At 33.5% G+C, this 17,299-nt stretch overlaps 1 protein-coding gene across 1 annotated transcript; it reads right to left on the bottom strand.

The window, feature by feature from the left end:
• Nucleotides 1–15,260: 15,260 nt before the first annotated feature.
• On the bottom strand, nucleotides 15,261–17,088 carry LOC148172541 (endocuticle structural glycoprotein SgAbd-8-like). The gene is made up of 2 exons (XM_088039624.1): nucleotides 17,007–17,088; nucleotides 15,261–16,103 (listed from the first exon to the last, which is right to left on the bottom strand). The coding sequence occupies exons 1-2, from the start codon at nucleotides 17,019–17,021 to the stop codon at nucleotides 15,471–15,473; spliced, it is 648 nt and encodes a 215-aa protein (XP_087895750.1). The 5' UTR covers nucleotides 17,022–17,088; the 3' UTR covers nucleotides 15,261–15,470.
• Between the last annotated feature and the right edge of the window lie 211 nt (nucleotides 17,089–17,299).

The following is a 17,299-nucleotide window of genomic DNA, read 5'->3' as shown; positions in this document are numbered from 1 at the left end:
ACATCTCACCCGCGGAAGACTCGCTAGTTAGGTGAACCCTGACTACCCCGCGAGTCCCACGTAACAAGCTTCCAGCACTGGAGGGTTTTCGAAAGTCAAAAATCAAAGTTTAATTTTGAACTGATCACACTCTGAAAAATCTACTAATATTAACGCGAGAGGCTGTTTGTTATGTTGAGTCTTTTGTGACGAAGAAAATCTGGAAAGGAGCATTGGGTTCGGACAAGTACAGAGCAGCTACGAAAACAAGGGACATACATAAAATACATAAACATATAAATTTTCGGTTTCAGTTTCAATAAAATACAATGGAAGAGAAAGTCGTGGATTTTAGGAAAAATGTACTCGTTTTTGCTCACGAATGACACAGAGTGGTTCAAAAAGACATTCCCAGTTAATTTGATGTATTTCACAATTTCTTTAAAATCCTATTCTATTTTTAATCCTTCGAACTCAACAGTATAAATTCCTTGAACTGAATCGAATAAAATTCAAGTTCCCAAAAGTATCGGGTTTCCACGAATCTAAACTGCTTCTGCACGTGTCTTATCGGACGGTGGGCGAACACTGATTGAATCCAGACGCTTACGCCATCGGTAAAAACGCGTTACTTTAGAATTGTACAGCAAATAGCTACTTTACATGAATCCGGAGTGACTTCCTTATTAAAACAACAAATGACAAAAATTATTACATACCAAAAGGTGACAACACACAAGCGCCTCGACAAGAAGCCCTAAGAGTCACTACACTCCCGTCAAAGTCAATGGGTTTAAAAAAAAAAGAAAATTATTTACAAGATTTTGACAAACTACAAATTAACAAAACACAAAATGCAAAATTAAAACAAAATAGGAATTAAAATTAACACTTGGAAAAATTTGGCGAAACGCACTCGATTACACGGCACCTTCGTAGTTCCGAAGTCGTACCAAGAATGATTGCCTCCGGCGTCGCCCGCCTCCTCCGCTGTGGCGGCGGTAAACTACCAAGTCCACCAACTTCTTAACGCAAAAATCCCTGCGGTCGTTGTGGCGCGAAAAGTTTGAAATTTGAATTTGAAGTGGGACACTACAATATCCTGTTTTATCAAGCGTAAGTATGGTTTCTGCCAAGAAAACTTACTATTTAAAAACACTTAAAATTCGTTTTTTAACCCTGTCTTTCTGTTGGGCTACTTCAGAACAAAAATGAATACGATTTCAACCAAGAAAGTTCACCATTTAAAAAAGCTAGAACGGAGTAGCGGCCAGTACAATGTAAAACTGAATTTTGTTTTAAAAGTTTTTTTTTACATTTAAAGACTGGCTCGAAGTTTTGAATTGTTTAGAATCACCTATTGTATTGTATATACTGTTCCAATTCTTCTAACGTTTTTATGGCAGTACCACCCTTAGAAACGCTAATAACCCACACAATACCTCTCATAAATTGCGGTTTCGACTGTCCAAAAAAGTTTTAACAGGACCGGATGCATAAAAATATTGCATTAACAAATTCTGTTCAATTCTGTTGCAGTCATAATATGCAACAAATTTATTTTTGATTTTCAGATTAATTTGTTTTGTGATTCATTTTACGGGTGATATGATAATTTAATAGGTACCTATATGATTGATTTATACCTACATTTACACTTTTGATTCTTACCGAGTAGTAAATTAAAGATTTGGATGTTCCAAAAATTTTTAAAAATGACGAATGGGCAAAGAAACAGAGCCACATAGTGGTTCGACTGCCTCCTTATGACTGTGTTCTGAACCCCATCAAATTAATTTGGAGCTCTCTAAAGAGATCGATTCGGAAGATGAACAAATTTTCAAATTTAAGGGGATATCAAACAAATTTCAGTATAGGGCAAATTCAATGTATTTTTCCAAACACGATTACTCGAAAACTATTTGAGTAAATTGCTTTCTGTTTTTTGCATATGAATCTGTTCAACGTGCACTATGTTGAATGCTATATATAATTTTTGTAAAATGATTCTTTAATGACTTTTTGATTAATTAAATACGTAAACTTGGCTGAAAGCAAAATAATTTTTAGCATTCCACATGCGTAGACTAATTTTACATAATGTCGACTAAACAGATTTTTTTTAAAGTTAATAGTTTTTGAGAAATCGTGTTTGGAAAATTTCATATTCGAAACATGTTATCCTTGTTTAGCAGTAACATCTCTTTTCTCTGTACCAGAGAGGTCTGGTAGGTAGAAATGCGGGTACCATAAATCAATTTTGTAGCCGAAGGGATAGTTTACAACTGAAGCTTTTCCATAAACACACAAAATCTTAAATTTGCCTGAAACAAGATTTTTCTCTTTTATTCAAACTGTACGTAGCTTTGAGGATAATCATTTCAAAATTTTGAACTTTATATCTGATGAATTAGGATTTTAAATTGTTTTAGAATAGTTTTAGGTGATAAATATTTGTCTTTATCTTTATTTTTCAAGGGGATCTCGAACAAATTTGAATAGAAGGCAAATTCAATGTATTTTTCCAAACACGATTACTCGAAAACTATTTGAGTAAATTGCTTTCTGTTTTTTGCATATGAATCTTTTCACCGTGCACTATGTTAAATGCTATATACAATTTTTGTAAAGTGAATATTTAATGACTTTTTGATTAATTAAATACGAAAACTTGGCTGAAAGCGAAATAATTTTTAGCATTCCACATGCGTAAACTTTTCAAAATTCACACATACGTATTTTGAGAACAACCAGACAGTAATATAACGTCTTGTTGTCAAAATTATGACTTTGGGGTGGTGAAAAGACTGAAAAAATTTTCGTAATTTTAAAGGTTTTAAAAGATAGATCAATCACTAAAGCAACAGAATATAATTATTATATATAATTTAATTATTTATAATTATGTTCACTATTTTTTGTTACATTCACAAAAATCTTGGACAAAATTCGAAGATCCCACTGCATCCACTAATTCTTCAATTTTTGCAATTACACAAATCCCACCTTTTCGGGAAAAATTTAATTTATTTATGAAGATAAACATTAAATAATAATAATGAGATATTGTAATTATTAAGTTTCACGGGTGTAATTTGTAAAATATCGGACTCTACTATCAAAGTATTTAAGATTTACTGGCCATGGGCAATAATAATTTGGCCATCAGTGCAGTCAAAACTATTAGCTATTGTCCTGACCACAAGATGATGGCAATAATAATCTAAACCACTCGGGCTGGGGTTTTAAGAAGTAGTTTTTATTTATGGTTTTATTACCGTAGTAAGCAGACTGACCATGGGTAACTCACTAAAAGAGTGCCGTCTACAAATAATGAGGGTTGAAGGGAGATGCTACATTTAACGTTTGGATGTTTAAAATGTTTCATATAATTTTTCCTTTACGCAGAATTTTGAAGCAGAATTTACCGTTACAGTTTGTTAGATATCCCCTTAAGGCTGTTCTACCCCTCAACTAAAATTCGTGTTTTGAAAAATATGCAACCCAACATACAAACCATTTGACACATGCCAATCATCCATAAGGGTGAAAATCGTCTGTAAAATTAGCATATTTTCTACGGCAGTACAGCAATAAACCAGGCAGATAAGTTTGCCTTGGTTCGGAGTTTGTTTCATAGATTTTTCTTATTTCTAAATACGATGTCCCTCGAAAATTGAATGTATTGGAAAATTATCATTAATGATAATAAATTGAAATGAATAAAATAAAGATGTTTTCCCATCTTGTTATTTCTTTTGCTTGAATGTTTACGCTGTTATTAATAAAATCCATTGCAACAAATTTAAAAATCTGGCGCATGTGTGTTTTCAGCACTTCCAAATAAAATAAAATATTTCATGTAAACTATTTTCGAAAACAAAATTAGTTTTCAAATATGTGTAAATGTGCTTTGATAGGTAGAGAAATTAGAGTGAGGTTTGCGAAGAAACCATAGTCATTACCAGTTTTCAGGTAGAGTCCTAAAAGCAAGAAAGCTAATCCATCCTTCTACAAGAATTCCAAGTATAATATTAAATTGTCTTTAAAATGTGACACTTCACATGACAGAATCAAAAGAAACAAACCCAACTGAGGGTGAGTTTTTATTTGATCTCTCGATACATACAGGTGTCCGGAAAGTCGCGCACCACTGTGATACTGTATCATCGAACAATGCCATAGATCACCAGAAAAATGTTAAAAAAAATCATGTCTTTTTTATGGATTAAAGAGGAAAAGTTTAATGCCAAAATTAACGATTTCTGGGCAGTAATTTTAGGTTCAGAAAAAATTTTTACTCAAAGGACATTTTACGCAAAGGCATGGTGCAAAAAAAAATCGAAAAAATCTTGTTAGAAATGGCAGAAAACTGTTTATAAAATTTTGTAATCAACAATCTCTATCAGTGTGACATCGTTCACATGAAACCATAGTTATATTACTCGTCCGACCTGACCGACTAACGCCAACAATACAACACCGAGGTTACTATGGCTTTGAATACTAGAAATTTAAATTATTGGAGGAACAGTGCAGCAATGTTGCCATTTTCCTAATTTTCTTTTGGTCCTCCTGCAAAAATAGAGAATCTGCAATTTTTTCAACATTTTTTTTTGTATTCTGGGGGACCACCCAATTACCTCCTTTCAAGATTAGTGTGCCACTTGTAAGTACATATATGTGTTGTTATTTATTTATTTATTTATTTATTTATTTATTTATTTATTAATTTATTTACTTATTTTTTATTTTCATCGCTTTGGAAAATATGAGATTAATTTGCAACAAACTAACAAACAATAAAAATCTTGGATCAAAAAAAATACTTAGCCTTACTACCTTACTATTTTTGCATCTCGAAAATTGAAATGTATCTTATACAGAGTGTCCCAGAACTCGCGCCCCAGAGAGCAAGGGAGGGTGCCGACAACAATACAGATGGTAAATTTCAAAACAAAAATTGACTAAGTTTAATAGTATTCGAGAACTGATAAAAAGTTAGCAACCAATCCCGAAAGCTTATTCGAGAAGTGGAGTAAATGGCCATCCCAATTTCCTAGGCAACGAGAGTCTAATGTTTAACTGACCAATGGATGATTCAAATTCTGTTCAGCTTCGGGATTGGCTACAGATTTTTTGTCTTATCTCGGTTATTTTTTGAGTTAAAAAATTATGGTTTCAAAATTTTGGTTCAGAATTGTTGCCTCCATAAGCCCTTTCTCTCAGGGGCGCGAGTTCAGGGACACCTGTATTTGAGTTGGAATTTATAGTTGATAAATCAATAAAGATCAAAGCTAACATTTGGAAAAAGCATAGCGATTACTGAATTACTATTTAGGTACATATTTTTGAAATCCAAAGGATAGATTTTGAGATCCAATAGATAACTCAAAATTTGACGTCTCAAAACAAGAGTGCATCTCAATTATACGAAAGATAAAATATTTTCTTTCAGAAATTTTTATTTTAAAAGTATTAAATATTTGTAAACACTGATTGCAAATAACATTAGCAAACCAGAATTTTACTTCTTAGAAATGTGCCAATCCGAAGGAGTTAACTAGGTAATTTAAAAAAAAAAAGAGGGGAGCTTTGTTTATCTTTATAAGAAGGGTAAGAAGTCGAATAATGGAAGCTGCCATAATTTTAGAAGGGTTTGAAAAGTCGTTAAAGCAGCACAATTTAAGATATATGTAAAAGAATAATTGGCGATAGCGACAGCAGTGTTTTAAAAAAAAAATAGAATACGGAAGCTGTATGGTCCGGCATATTTTATAGAAAAAATTGAATGTCGGAATCATATTTTGCGTAATTATTGCAATAAGATTAGGGAAATTGCCAAAACACCGCGGACGGTCACAAATTTACGAAATTTTTTGAAGTTTCGAACCTCTGTGGTTTGCGCAATTAAATTTAGAAAAAATGAAGATTGTCCACTACAAGAGAAGATAGCTAATTTGAAGAAAGATATTTTGAATGGCCCACAACACATTTTTGGCAATCACGAAAATTGTGCGGAGTACTTTTGTAAGAAAAGTGGCCAATTAAATGAAATTCAAATTTTATCATTTCAAAACTCCATTTTGTACAAAACGTTTATGCAGTCAGTGAATAGAGTTGCAAATTTATTATTTTTTTAATTGAGTGTATTTTATTTGATAATTAGAATTTTCGTTCGTTGGTAATTGGGCGAGCTTTAGCCTGGCAAGAAAATTTAGTAATAATAATCTTGATAAGAATGAAATTAAAATGTTATGGGATTCATGATCTTCAGCTCTCGGTAGTGAGTAGGTATCTGGTTGGGTAGGTATCTGGTTGGGGTTCCAATGATCAATCCCGACTCGGTCGAGCCGTAGTCCTCAAACCGTCATTAGGATTAGAGACCCCTGCTGTGAGGGGTTGTAAATCATTTGTATTTTGAAGTGTTGGTTGCCGACTTTTAGAAAATTGGGGACCATTTTTACATTACATTTTATTTTTTTCTAAAATAACTATTCATAATTGAAAAAAATCAAGGAGTTTCCCGGGTGTAGAATACAATTCTCTATCTATCAAGTCGTAGTTCAAGCTAAAATTCCTAAAACTGTGCCCGTAAAACGACATGGCGTTTTTTCAGTTTTTATTTTTTTTAAATAAATCTATAAAGAATTTTTGAAAATCACAGAGTTTCCCGTGTACATTTCGATATTGTCTACACGTACAAAAAAAATCAAAACTCCAACTCTTAATTTGCGGCCGTAAAAAGTAATGGCGTTTTGCGCTATTTCCTATGCACTTCGGCCGAGGTAGGACATAGCCTTAAGGGTCTACGAGCCTGCCCGAAAATTTCTGTTTGAAAAGTATGCAACTTTAACAACACCTTTGATTGACAGCTGCCAAAAGGGATTACCGAGGATTTGGTAATGAGGGGATCATAAACTTTATGGAAACGGTCGCTTGACCTGCACATTTCCTAAGAAACCCAGCGGTTGGAACAATAAATTCGTGTTGGACCAAAGATGAGTTTAAATATCAGGATTTGAGTTTCTCTGCGTTTTGAGCCCGTGAAATTTCTGGTTCTAGTAGGTAAAAATTTTACGGGCGTAATTTTTTTTTTTTTCAATTAATGGAAAATGTATGTATAAAATCCGCAAATTTCCAGTTTCCATAGTACGTAATGACAAAATGTTTTTTAATTGAAAAATGTAATTTTCGTAAATGTAGTCCGAAATTTTTCCTCACTGGTCGCCGGGGAAAGTTTAAAATTACTTATTATTTTATTATTTTTATTTGAGAAAAACGCATTTAATTTTTTTTAACCAAACCTTTTACCTGACACATGAGTTTTTGGGCCTTTTTTACGTTGTTGTTTTCTGTGATTTAAAAATTAACTCTTCATAATAATACATCCCGATAATCAATAAAAATAGTTCCCTAATTCATTTTTAACAATTTTAACATTTTAAATTATCATAGTTTCTATATTGGTTAATATTTTTTAAGTCAGAACCACACAGGAAAAGCAAAATTGTCGTTTAATGTTATTATGCAAAAAACTACCTTTTAGGGGTACCTTTTATTACTGTAATTGTTGATGGAGCATGGTCCAAGCGTTCTTATAAGTCTAATTATAATGCTTTATCGGGAGTTGGATGTGTAATAGGTGCGAGAACCAAAAACATTTTATATGTGGCTGTTAAAAATAAATTATGCAAGTTTTGTAAACGATTCAAGACTGATAAGAAATCAGTGCCCCGCCATAAATGTTTTGCAAATTGGAAAAAATCATCCACATCAATGGAGGCAGGTGTTATTTTAGAGGCTTTTAAAAAGTCTGTTCAGATGCATAATTTAAGATTTAAATTTATTATCGGTGATGGAGACAGTAGTGTGTATAAGAAAATTCAAGCATATGGACCATATGGACCAACATATTTTATTCAAAAAATTGAGTGTAGAAATCATGTTTTAACAAAATTGCGCAAAATTTCAAAAATTCCCAGAACAGACCTTCAAGTTAGAAAATTTTTGCGAACAAATATACTTAAATTTAGAACAGCTGTAGTAAGTGCGATTAGATACAGAAAAAATGAAAATTTGCCATTCTCAAAAAAAATCGAAAATTTAAAACGAGACATTCATAATGGACCTGCTCATATATTTGGTGATCACAGTAAATGTGCAACTTATTTTTGTAATAAAGTTGGAAATACCACAAATTTGATTGAGTATAATAATTTTAAAAATAGTTCTCTCTACGATATATTTTTACCTGCATTAAATAGAGTCGCGAATTTGTCAGTTAGTTTACTTTACGACGTGGCTAATAACATAGTGGAATGTTTCAATTCTGTCGTTAATAAATTTGTAGGTGGGAAACGAATTAACTTTTCTCTTGCCGGGTCTTACCAAGGGAGATGTTATGCGGCAGCATTGAATTTTAATAGTGATCATACTTTTGTATATAAATTTTTAAAAAACAATTTTAAAGAAAGACTTATAAATTATGTTCGTTCAAATGTCCGGATTGTCATTTCTAAAATAAAGTAGTTTTATAGTTAGAGTCAAAAGAGTGCAGTAGGCCTATTGGGGAGAGCACTTAAAAAAAACGCGCCGTCTCTCTGTACCCCAAGGGTGATGTGGAAAACAGTGAATTATATGACAGTTTAAAGATATTATTTCTCAATACACTTGCTACAAGTACCTTCGATGTTTGTTGCCGAGAGCGACGCGTTTGGGTCTTTACCTACTTTTACCCGACAGCAGTTTATTACAATTGGGCGGAACGTCAGTGACCCCCTAGTGAGCGGTCGTAAATCATGAGATTTGCATAAGATAATTTGCGTCAGTTGTACTGTTGGTTGCCTATTTTTGATTTGTTTTTTTATTAATAACTTCAAAATTATAGCATAATGACAAAAACAAAAATGTCACCTCCATAGAGGTTTTAATTCTCCACATGTTGGTATTTTTTTAACTTCGTAGGTTGCTTTATATTCCTTAAAAACGAAAAATGGGAATTTCAGTTTTTAATTAATTAAAGTCAAATTTTTCATTTTTTCAAAATTCGAAGATGTCACCTCCATAGCTCTACCTGAGACGCATACATACAGAGGTCGAGCGATTTTTCAAAGTCCAAAATGCGCTTTAAAAACGAAAAATCGTAAGCCATATACCGGGTATAGCGTAGCGTAGACCCTTAAACCATGTTCAACAAGTTGAGGACAGTTATTTGTCGCCTAATTTTCCCAAATTTGTAATTGATTTGGAAGAAAGCGACGGCGATGAAAATCTCACTGAAAGTGACAGCGATTGATTTCATTCTAATTAATAAAAAAGGTCAAGCATGTAATTGTGTTTACTTTAATTCTAAACCTAGCCCTGTCCCAAATTCTTTCTTGACCACTTTCGGGTACCTGAAAATGATTTACAATGGGGTTGCTGGCACTTTTGAGAACCCTCATAATCTTTGCGGTAATGAGGACTGTGCGCCAGAAAACCGTTAGAAGAAATGGAACAGTTTATTGGGGTATGAAGCCGCTTTTTTAGAAAATGTTTTATTTTTTGCTTTATAGCGAAAAAACGTGAAAATTAACTTTTCGTTTTTCTTCGCCTGTTTTCAACCAATTCGTTTGAAATATAGCTCAAAGCATAGATCATTAAAAAGTGTATTGCGGGATAAAGCCCTTTTTCGGTTATAATAGTTGGTTTTCTCATAAAATTAATTAAAAAAAACAAAAACATATCTATGCAACTTGTTATACATCTTGTTGCACTTTGGCTTATTAGAATTTTCCATGATTTACGATATCCTAAATTGCTTAGCCAAACGACTCATCCGTCCAGGCAAAATTCTAAACAGCAGACCTGTGTTGTAAGAATTTAGTGAAATAATGACAAAATTAATCAACCACTTGAAAAGTAGCGAGAATAATAGTGTCACGTTGGCCGAAAATTCAAAGTCTCACTTTTAACAATAACAAATTTTGTGTTACAAATTTCAGTTATGTGGATTTCATTAATAAATAGACTTTATAATAAACGTAAACCGTATAAACTTATCGACATCACGAAAACCTCGGTACGTCGTTGTTCGATTCAAGGACCAACACAAAAAATGGTAAAGTTTTACATTATTACCTAATTTATTATAATTAAAAATTATTCTGTCCCACCAGGAGAATAGTAACGTCGAGATTGTAGCGTCCTTAGCGGAAGGAAATAGAGAAATCATTGTATAGAATCATAGTATAGTACTGGAGCACAAGCATAAGCTTGAAGTGTTAACAATTATTGATGAAATTCAAATGCTGAAACTTAAACACGCTTTGGATATGTTACAAGTCGAACAAGTAAGTCAAAAGTGATTTTGTTTTTGTGAATTAATTTATTAATTACTTTTAGAGCCTCACAAATTGAGAGGCGAAGAGGCATATAAATGCCTTAAATATTCGTAGTTTTATCTACGAATTTGAGTCTAAACATTTTACTGAATTTGGCCATTTAAAAACGAATCGCGAAAAATATTCAGCCATGGCAGAAAAAAAACTCTAGATTATTAAGGAAATATTTGCGCAACAGAAGATTTGTTTGTTGAATTTGTAATGTCTTTCTACAAACGACAGTGCGAAAGTGCCCATTCTGAATTTAACGTAAATCCGGTTGTCACAATGCTAAAACAAGATCTCAAGATCTTGTAAATTTTATGGATATTATATCCAATGCCAACAAACAAATTATTAATATTTACAGCCCAGGATAGCACTGTTTGCATTCAGAAATACCTAGATATGCATACATATAGATAAAGGGTGAATTAAATTAATTGTTATTGTATATTTTTGGTATTCTTGCATTTTTGTTTATATAATTTATTATGGTAATTATATCATTATTGTTGTATTTTTGATATACATATGTATATTATTTTTTGTATATTTAATGAATAACCATATTCATATGTGTGTTAAAGTAGCCCCTTAGAAAAAATGAGCAAAAAAGGCAAATTTTAACTTTTAATTAAGAAGGCTGTTTAAATAGGGGTAAAGTGCTTAAAAAACAAAGTATTCTGGAATGGCCCAACAGAAAAAACAGGGTAAAAAGACGAATTTTAAGTGTTTTTAATTGGTAACTTTTCTTGGCCGAAACCGTATTCATGTTTGATAAAATTGAATATATTTCTTAAAATTTTGACTTTTATAAAAAAAGGGTGGCTTCGAAAAACCGGGCAGATTCTTTAAAAATTTTAATTTTTTAAAAGTTACGTTGAAAACCAGGCTAAAAGCATTAAAAACGTGTTGTGTTGTAACGACGGCAGCTCGTGTGTCGGAGGCCGTTTGGAGGGGTCCTTGACAAGATTGGGCGGCAGGTAGCAAACAGGACAAGTGTTAAGGGACGCACTCCTCTACTGAGAAAAAAACCAAATACCTCAACCTTCCCTGACTTAACGTTTATGGCGAGAAAACTTAAATAATCAGTAAATTGTTCTAATAAAATGAATGACTTAATTAACAAAAAATTATAAAAAAGCGCTTCTTTCTTACAGAATAACTTACAGATAAAGTGATAAAGAAATGTACTAAATAATTGCAGAAGTTAAACGATGATAATAAAGTAATAAGAAATTAAACGATGGTAATCAGTAACGTTAGCGAAAATTATCAAAAAAAAGGAATATATTCTATAATTGACTTAAGCTGGTTCTCCTACGACTTCACAACCTGAAGGGCCGGCATAAAGATAGAGCTTCTGTTAGAACAGGGTCGCCCTTACTCTTCGATGAGTTGAGGTTGTGGGTGAAAGGATGGATTCATTCAAAATCGCCTTGACTATGTCACGCTCTGTAGTCGGTACGGTACAGCTAGGCCTTTAGTACCAACTTAGAAGTCCCTAAGTTAAACGAAATTAGCACGTGGCCACGATCATTAGCCTATATTTACCTCTGCGAAGGACTTCTGCGGCACGCGAAAAGGTTTCGCAATTAGCGAACTCGGAAAACTCAACAACGGAACTCTTCCTTAATCAACACGATGATCTCCGTCAAAGCCTCACGGTAATAATGGCTCCTCTCAGAGCGGAAATCTTTTACAAGACCTCATCTTCTACTCGGCGGTAAACAGGTGTCGTAAACCCGTGATGAAAAAGTGCGAAATTTGAATTCGGCGGAAATCGTCAAGACGTATGCGCATTTGTCGCAATTGTCGCCAACTCTGATCAACGAAAGTATAGTGAGCCGCTTTTACCATGGCGTACCTGACTTTTAGAGTCGAATATTATCTTATTGCACTCATAATGTGGAGGGTGTAAACAGGCTATTGTGTCCGAAAATTAAAATTTACGACATCTCCAAGTAGGTAGAAAAATGTGGACCCGTGCCTCTTCCAGGTATTAGCGCGGAGGCTCAAGATGATTGTTGATCCCTTCACCGTGTTTTTTTTAATGAGGTTGATAAGCTTTTAATTTTTGTTTATTAATTTAAATTTTAAACAAGTTAAAAAAATGGAGTGCTATCAAGTTTTTAAAATTTTACAACGAAAAAATTTCATCATTTTAATGATGGAACGTGTATTTTACATAATTATAAAGAATTTTCAAATCCTAACACAAATACATATAAGTAATTCAAAATGTAATATTAACATAATGCTTCTGAATTTGTGAAATGAATTATAAACATTCGTTTCCTTCTCATTGTTTTCTCATACGCAAAATTAGTTTTCTATCGCAATCCAATTTTGCTGTTTAATTAATCCACAAATAGGTATTTTTCAGAATCTTTTGTAAGGAGTCTGTTTGCCTATTTGTTCTTAATTCTTTAATTCTTAGAAAAAGTGGGGACTTTAAGTGGAATATTAAAATGCCGTTAAACTAAAAGGAGTGGTAATATGTATAAAGAGAACCGGTAAGTACGAAAAATCATTTTGAACTGTTTGACGAATTTTGCTCACTTTGTTTTCTTTACGACCTATTTCATGATGTGGCAACCTTGGTTAGATCAATCTAATGAAGATGAAAATGATGATTTTATCGACGTAATTGGTGTAGAGCCAATGGACGTTCCAGAGCAAAACTTGTTAAAAGAAGGTAAGTGAAGAAAACCATTATTTTTATTTATTATCAATTCATTATTTTAAATAAAATTTAGATATTTTTCTTACGGACCTAATATTTATAAATGGAATTAATAACTACAAAATTTGTTTTTTCTTTAGGTGCTAGCGAGGTGCGAAAATATTTGTGCAATTCTGCAAAGGACTTGGTCAGAAAAGTCTATAAAAACTTGATTAACCGGGGAGAGAAAGCACCTGTCCAGGTTACATCTGAATTAACGGAAATACCATATCGGACAGTTCAGCGCATCATCAATTCTACCGGAGAAAACTGTGGACCAAATAGGCGTCACCGACTGAAAGTCCACGAAAAATTCAGTGAACCAGAATTAGATTTTGTTCGATCCATCATTTACACGATGTATAAAGAAAAGCAAGTTCCAACGGTAATGGCTGTTAGAGAAAGACTCATTCAAGCTAAGTTCCCAGCAAATTTTTGCGTGGATACTATGCGTAACTTATTAAGAGCCATTGGTTTTAGATACAAAATTTTGGACAAACGGTGTTCCATAATGAACACACCTCGTTTAGTGACGTGGAGAGTGGAATTTATATCCAAAATTAGACAATTTAGGGATTTGGGAAAAAACATTGTCTACATTGATAAAACGTGGTACGATAGTCACGATGTCGTAAAACGAGGTTGGGTTGACGGATCCAAGAAATGTTTTTTTGAAACGCCACCAAATAGAGGAAAGAGGATCATCATCTTGGCAGCAGGTAATAAAAATGGATTTATTCCTAATTCATTTGTTTTAGCGACCAAAAACATAAAGAACAGCAGCGCAGATTACCACGATGATATGAACAATCAAATTTTCGAGGATTGGTTCAAGAATCGGCTTCTTCCAGAATTAACACCGAACTCTGTAATTGTTCTGGATAACGCTTCGTACCACTCTAGACAAGACCGAAAAATTCCAACTAAATCTTCAAAAAAGGATGCCTTATTGAAATTCGTCCAGGAAGAGAACATTCCCATTCCCGAAGGTCTAAAGCAGACAAAAAAGAATTTGGTTGCTTTAATTACACAAAGTGACGTGGATAAGTCCAAATCATATGCGATTGACAACTTTGCTGAAAACTGTGGACACCAGGTTTTGCGACTTCCACCATACCACTGTGTGCTAAATCCCATTGAGTTGGTGTGGAGCCAACTCAAACACCGAGTTAGGAAGGGTAATTTAACGCCAAATTTGACTAATTCTGTCGTTAATTTGATCCGCGAAGAGGCTCAAAAAATTGACGGTGTTCTTTGGTCCAATTGTATTGACCACACAGTTCACGTGGAAAACAATTTCCTAGGTCGAAATGACTTTCCAGAACTCATCATAAACACTAATGATGACAGTGATGATTCTGATGTGGAATGATTAATTTGTAGTTTTTTTATAACTTTATATGTATAAATTTCATAATTTTTGTTTAATTTTTAATTAGATAGATAGGATTAGGATGTTCTTTATATTTTTTTTATATAATTATGCAAATACACATGTTCCAACATTATTTTTTCGTTCTTATCGTAAAAACTTGATGACTCGGTTTTTTCAAATTAATAAACAAAAATTAAAAGCTTATCAACCTCATTAAAAAAACACGGTGAAGGGATCAACAATCATCTTGAGCCTCCGCGCTAATACCTGGAAGAGGCACGGGTCCACATTTTTCTACCTACTTGGAGATGTCGTAAATTTTAATTTTCGGACACAATAGCCTGTTTACACCCTCCACATTATGAGTGCAATAAGATAATATTCGACTCTAAAAGTCAGGTACGCCATGGTAAAAGCGGCTCACTATACCACAGTACGCTAACCTTTGACCTGACATGAAAAACCGGTACTTTGTTTACGTTTGAGATTAGTTTTTAGGAAGTGCGACTATTGTCTTTGGGGAGCGATATTAAACGATGGTAATTAAAGAAAATAAAGAAAAGATAGTTAATTTACGTGATTTTAGATACTAAAGAAGAGAAGAAAGACGAAAATGTTCGGACCATAACAACGAAAACTGATATTTCAGGCAATTCTTAAGGAAGGACGTAACGCATGTTACAGTATTATAAAGGGGTCTTACCTGTAGTAATCTGATAATGATAGATTAAGTAAATAAGCGAAAAAATTGGATAAAGTATTTTACAGTAAAGAGGTACGAAATTTGATTTCCATTGAACAAACAAAATCGAACTTTACGGGAAAATTCTTTTATTGAGACAGGAACAAAGAAGATCTAGAGTTTTTTAGATTTGCCAAGAAAAAAATTTGTATCACATAAAAATATGTACAAAATCATATTAAAAAATACACGTAAAACAATACACAAAACAACAACACCTAAAGCTTACAAAAGACTACAAAGACAGTGAGCGTTTACTTCAATTTCTCACTTTAATTCAATCTACCCTGCAAATTCAAACACATAACCATTTCCAAAACTGTGAGGTTTTCCAGGTTCGTCATGATATTCAAGATTATCTCTTCCATTTCCAATTGTATTAGCAATAGGAGCTTGAGCGGGCTGATACGACCTAGGTGCAAGCGCTGCAGAATGGACGTAGGGTTGTGGTGCTTGAGGTCTACTTTGATATAATTCAGGTCTATATTGTCCATCATCTTGTTGTCCGCCATACGCTCGAGGAGATGCTTGAACTTGTAAACCGGCTCCAGGAACTGGAGCTAAAGGTTGTGGGGCTTTGGGCAGATGATCGGCTTCAAGAATCCTGAAGCCTTCCTTGCCCGCTGTGTATTTCACAGAGATCTTTCTACCGGTTGGATCAACATAGGAGTAGCCTCCGTTTCTAGTACCATCAGGAGCGATGCTTTCACCTTGTGCAAGTCCATTTTCGGAGGTAAATAAGTATTTGAAGTTACCATCATGGTTAAGAGCCTGCTTATGGGAGAGAATTTGTGGTGGTGGCGGTGTTCTGTAATTGTACTGGTCCTGTTGATATTGACCTTGGTATTGGCCTTCTCCGCCTCCGCCGTAATTTTGCGAGAGGGAGGGCGAGAATAAAGCCAAAAGTCCGATAAGCTGAAAGGACGAAAGTGAATTAATCTGATTTACATATGGAAAGTGAAAGAGTGCGTTTTAGTTAAAAGCTAAAAAGCTGTTTTATATTTTAATTGGATTTATGTTGTTGGATCGGTTTATTAATATTTTATTTATTATTCATCAAAATTATTCGATGTAGGCAGGTGACAAAGTTTGAATACAAATATGAAATTAATAATTGGTAATCATATAAAAATGAAAAGATATTTTAATGAAAAGGTATTAAGTTAACACAAGCGTGCATTTCTAAGTACATATTTGCAACAATTATTATCAACTTGCTAATTTAGATCTCAAGAAAGAAAGTGCCTTCTGCACCGCTGAAAACAATTGTTAAACCATGCAATGTTAATTCCTCATATTGCCCTTCTTATAATGATGTTCGTTTGTGCAACAACTGTGTAATTACCCTCAAGTAGCTTTCTTTATTTTCAGCTCTAAAAATTGAAATGATTGATGCGCGAAATAGACGATATTAAATTGTTATAGTTGATTAATTTGACTGACTCTTTATTGCAAGACAAGTTAAAGCGCATCAAATAATACTCAGACAGACACATAGGAAACTAACAACAATTTTCCGTCTGTGTGAAATAGACGACGTAACTTACTGATTGCGATTAGTTTGTTTTTTTTTTTTTTTGAGTTTGATGATTACACCAAACAAATTCTTTTTTCCCATACAGCACAGTGCAACTTATTCTAAGAATATTCATTGAAATTACAGATGCTTTATTCAGAAACTATCAATAAACCGCAATTGATTTAATTACGAGTTCAAATAATAATGAATGCATGCAAATCAAATGATATACATTTTCTTTGCCGGAAAAGTTACTCGCGCTCTCAGTTTAAAGCCACAATTAAATAACGAATACTCACTACTATTCTGTCCATGGTATTCCAACACAATTACAAACTGCACTGCACCCTTGTCCACTTCGTTCGCGGCTTTATAAGTATGGTGGGTGGGCATGTATCGCGAATTCGATGCCCTTGTCATGGAGAAAGTGTCCCGGCCTGGTGCTTTGTATTTTTATTCTTACTTACGTTACATAAACACGAATTACTTTCATCAAGTGCAGGGAAATAACTAGATATGGATTAAATAAATAGCAATTATTCAACAAAAATTTTCTAATAAAAAGCGGCATTGTTACTTAGGTCGTTACATG

This window comes from Gnatocerus cornutus, chromosome 6, assembly GCF_029298725.1.
Source record: "Gnatocerus cornutus isolate USDA-ARS CGAHR chromosome 6, icGnaCorn1.1, whole genome shotgun sequence".
Classification (NCBI taxonomy): Eukaryota; Metazoa; Arthropoda; class Insecta; order Coleoptera; family Tenebrionidae; genus Gnatocerus; species Gnatocerus cornutus.
Note: the sequence above shows the minus strand (reverse complement) of the source record. Positions and strands in the feature narration are given on the sequence as shown.